The sequence below is a fragment of the Zea mays genome, chromosome 1, assembly GCF_902167145.1.
Source record: "Zea mays cultivar B73 chromosome 1, Zm-B73-REFERENCE-NAM-5.0, whole genome shotgun sequence".
Taxonomy (NCBI): domain Eukaryota; kingdom Viridiplantae; phylum Streptophyta; class Magnoliopsida; order Poales; family Poaceae; genus Zea; species Zea mays.
Window position 1 is genome coordinate 85,948,130 of NC_050096.1, and position 7,394 is coordinate 85,955,523.

The 7,394-nt window shown below is 42.7% G+C and overlaps 1 protein-coding gene across 2 annotated transcripts; it reads left to right on the plus strand.

Annotated features, from left to right (window-relative positions):
- Nucleotides 1-402: 402 nt before the first annotated feature.
- Nucleotides 403-6,570, plus strand: LOC100280241 (putative protein kinase superfamily protein). Of its 2 annotated transcripts, XM_008674946.3 has the most exons (9): nt 403-902; nt 1,015-1,150; nt 1,563-1,696; nt 3,030-3,135; nt 3,706-3,791; nt 4,061-4,249; nt 5,385-5,558; nt 5,640-5,753; nt 5,928-6,570. In XM_008674946.3, exons 1-9 carry the CDS (start codon nt 543-545, stop codon nt 6,180-6,182), a joined length of 1,554 nt encoding a protein of 517 aa, XP_008673168.1. In that variant the 5' UTR covers nt 403-542; the 3' UTR covers nt 6,183-6,570.
- The last annotated feature ends 824 nt before the right edge of the window (nt 6,571-7,394 follow it).

Genomic DNA, 7,394 nt, shown 5'->3' on the forward strand with positions numbered 1-7,394 from the left:
AAAATATGATATTCAACTAAGTTTCAACTAAATAATGTATATGTACTATTGTTCATAATTAGCTTGTAATGTGATTTTTATCAACTATAAATCCATCGATAAAACAAATTAATACTTATTATGATGTTATGTTCTAAATCAAGTAAGTATCCGAATGTAAATCCGAATTCGAACTATCCGTTTTGTATTAGTATTCGACAATATTCGTATTCGTATCCGTATTCGGATTAAAATATGGTAAATAATGATATTCGAATCTGTTTCCATGCGTATCCGATCCGAATCCATCCCTAGTCTGAACGTATACAATTGGTAGAACGAGACGGTCCCACTCCAAGACGACATGAACGAGAACCGCACGGCGTGCAAACTGCAAACCCAAAACCCCGGACCGAACAAAGCAGGCCCAGAGAATCAGAATCAGGGGCAAGTTACAAAAACTGTCTCCTCTCGCACACGCCACGCGCGTACACACGAGCGCCCCGCGGAAAGGGTAGCAAACGGCCCGGACAGTGAGCCGCGCACCTTTCACACTTGACTTGATGGGTTGCTGGCGCTCGTCGCTGCGCTCAGGGCCCCACGCGGCGGAGAAGCCGCCCCGCCACCGCCACCGCCCGCCACCGCCACCGACGAACGGCCCCACCTCCTCCCTGAACGCGCAGCAGGCCGCGCCCCCGGCCCGCGCCTCCGGGGAAGTACCGGCGCTCGCCGAGTTCTCGCTGGCGGAGCTCCGCGCGGCCACTGCCGGGTTCGCGCCGGGGAACATCGTCTCCGAGAGCGGCGAGAAGGCGCCCAACCTCGTCTACAGAGGCCAGCTCAGGGGCCCCGGCGGCGCCCCGCCGCGCGCAGTTGCCGTGAAGAAGTTCGCCAAGCTCGCGTGGCCCGACCCCAAGCAGTTCGCGGTAGGCAAAGCAAAAGCTCGGTTGCTTTCTTCTGGCCTCGTGCGGTGAGAAGCTAGGGAAGCCTCGGTGGGTGTGCCTGGGTTCTCACGGGTGCTAGTTGATTTGGCTGCAGGAGGAGGCGAAGGGGGTCGGAGGCCTGCGGCACCGGAGCATGGCGAACCTTATCGGTTATTGCTGCGACGGCGACGATCGCCTGCTCGTCGCCGAGTTCATGCCCAACGACACCCTCGCCAAGCACCTTTTCCACTGTGAGCCCCTCTCGTGCTCTGCAGTTCGTTGCCTGTATGTACCATTTGATCATGTTCCAAAGATCGGCACTCGCTGCTATGCTAATGCAGTGCAATTCTGGTAAATGGGGAATAACTGAGATAATTGACAGGAGACACGCGAGATGTTCTGCTTTGATTACAACACTAACTCACGTTTTCTGTGCGATATGTTCTGATTCTGTTTATTACATCAGTTCAAAGGGAAAACTATATTGAAACTCGTGAGTTTATTATTCGGAGTTTGATCGCTTGTTTTGTCTTCAGCAACATGACGAATACTGAATGTATTTACCTCATGGTTTTACTTTAACATAAATGAACAAGCAAATAATTGGAAGCAACGATTGGCTTCTTCTGATTTATTGGCCACTGTGGTTTTGCTCACGTGCAGGGGAAAACCAGACTATTGAGTGGGCTATGCGTCTGAGAGTTGCATACTACATTTCCCAAGCATTGGAATACTGTAGTACCAAGGGGTGGCCTTTATATCATGACCTAAATGCATACAGGGTCCTCTTTGATGAGGTAAATGGGCAACCTGTCACCTTGTTTGAATATAGGGTACTACAAGTTGTGCATAAAGCCTGATTAATGCGTTGGCCATTGGGTTGATGACCATGCAACATATGTCCTTGATGATTATATCAATAGCTTTTGACTAGTTGGACATTTGTGATTATACCCCTCTATGGTCTTGCAATTGTCATTTTACCCCTCATTTTTCAACTTTGTGATTTTACTACTCCGTTTTGAAAACAAAGCTCATACACTTGTGTCTCTACGTGCAGTAACGGTGTTAAATCTAACATGAAAAGACAGAAATGCCCATGCATTTATTATGATTTAACCACTGTTATATTATGTAATTGTGATTTTACCCCTGTTGGGGTTGTGCCCCTACAAAATAGAAGAAGGGTACGTTGGACCTTTCACCATTTTTTTCACATTTTTTATTATGTAATCACTAATTATGATTTTCACTAACGACGTTGAGAGGGAGGTGCAAACGGTAGCTTCATTTTCAAAACAGAGGGGTAAAATCATAAAGTTGAAAAATGGAGTGTAAAATTGTTGGGGCGAAGGCGAACACGCTACCCTTCGCTCGATGCCTTCGTCGCCTCGCTACACCGACGAAGACCACATCCACAGAGCACGCCCGAGCAAGCCGAAGGCGTCAGTTGGATGAAGACCGGCGCGGTCCCCCTTCGTCCTCTCCGTTGCAAGACGAAGGCTCTGTCGAAGTCTACTAGTCCCACGTCCTCACCGCGTCGGGAAGACCAGGTGGGATTCGGCCCACTGTAACGGGCCCCACGCGGATAAGCATATTATGGGCCGCGTCTATAATAGCCTTTTCTGTAATGACAGTCTGTAACCTTCTCTCGTGAGAATATTCTGGGATAGACCGGGTACTCGAGGGCATAAACGTCTTTGACAAGGGATGGGTGGTCACTCGAGTGCCTATAAATACTCCCGTACAGTACCCTTGAGGGGCCAGATTGATAGAGCTATTGCCATCCCACGTTAAGCTTTGCAAACACTCTTTCCACTTTCCCGTTGGATCAACTTGCCCAGGAGAGCGAGTTCCAACTAAAATCACAATTGCAAGTCCAACAAAGGGTATAATCACAATTGCCCCTTATATTTATTGTGTCTGGTAATACCATTAGATTTTATACAAGGATTGGCAGAACTTACATTGGATTTGTAACATGTCATGTATTGTCTTATTTTGTGAGCAGTTTCAAAAATTATGTTTTATAAGTTGATACTCCTAATTGCATCCAGTTGTTGAATGTCATTTTGTACTGTCTTATTTTCAAACAAAAATGTCTAGTTATAATGAACTTTCTGGTTGCAGAATGGTGACCCTCGGCTGTCATGCTTTGGTCTGATGAAAAACAGCAGGGATGGAAAAAGCTATAGCACGAACCTAGCATATACACCTCCAGAATATCTGAGAAATGGTCCCTATCTCTTTACTTTCATGCTTTTTTTTCTCTGCATGCAGTTTTTAGTTTTATGTTAAGTAATGAAATATTTCACCATTTTTGTAGGTATCTCAGTGGTTTCTCTTATTAAACTTAGTTATGTTTATAACACTGTCTTTCTGACTTTGATTTTTCCACTGCACTTACCAGTGAAAAATATGCTGTTCTCTATTTGTTCATGTCAGTATAACTGGTGGTTTTCAGCAGACAATCATTTTTTAATGTTGCTACTACAAAGACATGATTTCTGAAAGCTGAGTTCCAAAATTGTAGTGTTGATCTTTTTATTTTAAAAGAAAAAATGTACATCTGGAATTTAGTTTTTTGGAAGGATCAGTGACTCAGTTTAAGATTTTCTGATTCCTTTGTATGTGCTATTTAAATTGAGCATATTGTGCCCTTGGTAAGTCAGTTACCAGGTGCTGTGAGATGGTCTGGTTAGTGTGTCCTTGGTCTCTGTCTGTCATTGAAATCAATAAGTAATGCAAACAAAAAAGCAAGAAATGCTTCATCTGTATTATTTTCTGAGGAAAGTTTTATTTTCAGGCAGGGTTACTCCAGAAAGTGTCATTTTCAGTTTTGGCACTGTACTTCTTGACCTTCTCAGTGGGAAACGCATACCGCCTTCACATGTAAGTTTCTTGCTAGAAATGTCTTATGCTTTGTTAGATATGAGGTCTGTTTCTGCAAATATAAAAATACACATGCCACCCATGCTTGCAGACTGCAGTGATTTTTTTTCTCAAACCGAATATACAGCACATCTTTAGCTCATATAATGTGAGCACAATTTGCACTGTATAAATGACATCCTTCACAATTGGTCATACAAGCATAAAACACACATACATGACATGTATGCACTATGGTAATCATGCATGCTTGTGTTTGTTGCATGCAGGCGCTTGATATCATGAGAGGCAGAAACATCCAAGCAGTTATGGATTCACATTTGGAGGGAAACTACTCAATTGAGGTGGCTACTACATTGGTGAATCTTGCTTCTCAGTGTCTACAATATGAGCCAAGAGATCGTCCTGACATAAAAAAGTTGGTTTCCATTCTGGAGCCTTTGCAGAAAAAAATAGAGGTAACCATGTTTATTCCTCTTTATTTCATATTTGACTCGGTAAAAGTATTTGTGAAAGGAGTATATTTAATGTCCTAGCATCACACTGGTTCTTGCTAATCCTGTGATATTGCTTCATTCCTTTCCCTGTATAGGAGTAACTTAATACCTGACTTGAGATGATAGTAAACATTAACACAGAACTGAAATCTTCACTACTGTGTGATATTGCTTCACTCCTTCCCCTGTGCAGCAGCAACCTAATACTTGGCATGATGTAATAGTAATGGTAAAGGTTAAAACAGAACAGTGAATTCCTCACGGTGCCCACTTTGTTAGACTGTATATTAGATGTTTTCCTGCATTACTGCACAGATTTATGTTACCAAGTTTTTTAATGCTATGTTTGCAAAATATTTAGATATAGTTAAACATGAGCAAACACCTGTCTTTTTTTCTCTCGAAACGCGCACGAGAACTGCACCTCATTACTAGTATTTTTTTGTTCGGCATATTATATCTTTTACAAAAGTGTATGCTTTACCACAAAGTTCTAAACACATTAGGCTAACTCCAATGGCCCCCCCTCCCATATCTCCCTATTCATACTTTCTACTCATATGTAAATACCTCCCCTCAAAGATTCTTCCCCCTATTTAGCCCCCCTTTACTCTTTAACTGAGTTATTGGACATTTCTTCATCAGTCTTTGGAGTTTTATAAAACTGTACAATATTTGTAGCACCATAATACACATTGTTGTTAGGTAATTAAAAATATTCAATTTAGCAGTTAAAAGCGCTGATTAATGGAAGGGGGGAGATTAGAGATCCCCCCTTTCATGGCGTGAGTAGAGGCTCTCACCCTTGCGAGGGGGCAACGTTGGAAAACAATTCACCGTATTCATACATGCACGGGAGAGAGGGGGCGATGTCCAGGGAATGGTTGGAGTCCGTCTTACATGGGCATGGGTGCGGGTGTCTGTGTCCAGGTTGGGGTTTTGGTTCGGCAGATGTTTTATGGGACATGCCAATTACCATTTGGAATCCAAAATGGGTGTGGGTGTTTGACAACTAAACGATTTGGACATGTGTGTCTGGATAACACAATAATGACCCTGATGAGTGCTGCTGTTTCCTTTGAAAAATATGGAACAGGTACCGTCCTATGTGATGCTTGGAATTGCAAAGCCAGTGGAAGAACCACAGGCACCTCCTACTCCACAGCGCCCTCTTTCTCCCATGGGAGAAGCTTGTTCCAGAATGGACCTTACTGCCATCTATCAGATCCTATTCACAACGCATTACCGAGATGATGAAGGGAGCAATGAGGTAAAATAAACCAGTGCACTCTGGTTCCAATCTTCATGTTCTGTAGGACCTCTGAAACCAGCATCATTCTCCATTCTGCAGCTGTCTTTTCAAGAATGGACACAGCAGATGAGGGATATGCTGGATGCAAGGAAACGTGGCGACTCTGCCTTCAAAGACAAAGATTTTAAGGCAGCAATCGATTGCTATACTCAGGTGGGCATGTGCTTCTTGTTCATGAAAAGCTATTTAAAAGTGCTCCCCCGCCCCCCAGATATATCACTCAAATGTAGCTGTAGAGAGCGGGGTAATTTGGTTTATTTTATTTACCTACCTACAATGGGACACTCCAATGTAGCTGATTCTTCTTTCCCCGTGTTTGTTGCACAGTTTGTCGATGTGGGGATAATGGTGTCACCGACTGTATTCGCCAGACGAAGCTTGTGCTACCTTATGTGTGACCAACCTGATGCGGCCCTCCGTGATGCAATGCAAGCGCAGATCGTCTACCCTGATTGGCCAACAGCATTCTACATGCAGGCAGTTGCACTATCCAAGCTAAACATGCAGAGTGACGCCGTGGACATGCTGAACGAGGCATCACAGCTAGAAGAGAAGAGGCAAAAGAGCACAAGAGTTCCTTGAATGGCATTGCCAGCTCAGAGAAGTGGCACGTCTTCTATACATATAACATAGATTGCACACTATGTAGTACAGTAGTATATTCTCCAACCTTTCCCACCCTGTAAAAAGCGCATAGTATATTGCGTGGTCTAGAATTAGAAGTAAGGAGAAGTGAACTGCAGAGAAGATGCTCTTTGCTCCCTGGACTCTGGAGCCCTGTGATGGCACTTGTGTGATAGGTTCAATTTTTTGGGCCCATGTATATAACATCCGTTGCATGGGAGTTTAGAGTATAGGTTGCCGGTTGGTCAGGAGGGCCCTGTCGCCGAAGATAATAAACATGTTATGTTTGTGAAAAACTGTCTGGGTATCGCTTCCAGCAGGGCATGTTAGTAAGGGCTTGTTTGTATCTCAGAGCTAAAACAAAAGTGACTAAAGTTTTAGTCAGGCTAAAGATCTAAACATTAAGAGCTAAGAGCTAAAAGTGACTAAAATAACAAAAATATATCATTCCCGTCACTTTTAGCTCCTAACGAGGGGTCAAACTTTAGTCAAATTGTTTTAGCTCCGGGAACAAACACACCAAATCGAGCTGTTTGTGCATTACTAGTGCCTACACTGTTGTCTAGAGATGACAACCGCGACCTGAAGAACGAGCTGTTTGTGCATCACTAATGTCTACACTATGTGTTGTCTAGAGATGACAACCGAGACCTGATTCTTCGTGAGAAATTCCTATAACGGGACGTTCGAATCCTTTCATTTTAAAGGAATTGAAATTCACTTAATAAAGTAACTTATTTAGTTTGGAATTTGACATTCCACCACTTTCCAAAGTTCAAATATATGTCTATCTCAAATTCATGGGATGAAGGATGAGAAATGATTATATACATTAGTAGAATTTGTTTCTACTCTGTAACTTATATGACACTCTTTCTTTCACTCCTCTATAGTAAAAATTTAGCACATAAATATCTCCAATATCTTGCTAATAATAGTATACAAATATATTTTTGCATAACATCAAATTAGTTTAATTGATATATTCCTAAATTACTATTATTAGAATGAAATTCAATTCCAATGATCTAAACGGGGCGTAATAGGTAATAAGGATGGTGGCAATTTATTTTTCATGAAAATTAAAACTATAATAAGATTTAGTCTCCATCGGTTCCATCGGTTTCATGGGGACAGGGATAAGGAACCGTCCTTGTTTCTTATGCACCC

Coding starts and splice junctions, on each gene's coding strand:
- LOC100280241 (XM_008674946.3), top strand. CDS start 543: ATGGGTTGCTGGCGCTCGTCGCTGCGCTCAGGGCCCCACGCGGCGGAG. Junction 903..1,014: donor CCGACCCCAAGCAGTTCGCG/GTAGGCAAAGCA, acceptor ATTTGGCTGCAG/GAGGAGGCGAAGGGGGTCGG. Junction 3,136..3,705: donor TCCAGAATATCTGAGAAATG/GTCCCTATCTCT, acceptor TTTTATTTTCAG/GCAGGGTTACTCCAGAAAGT.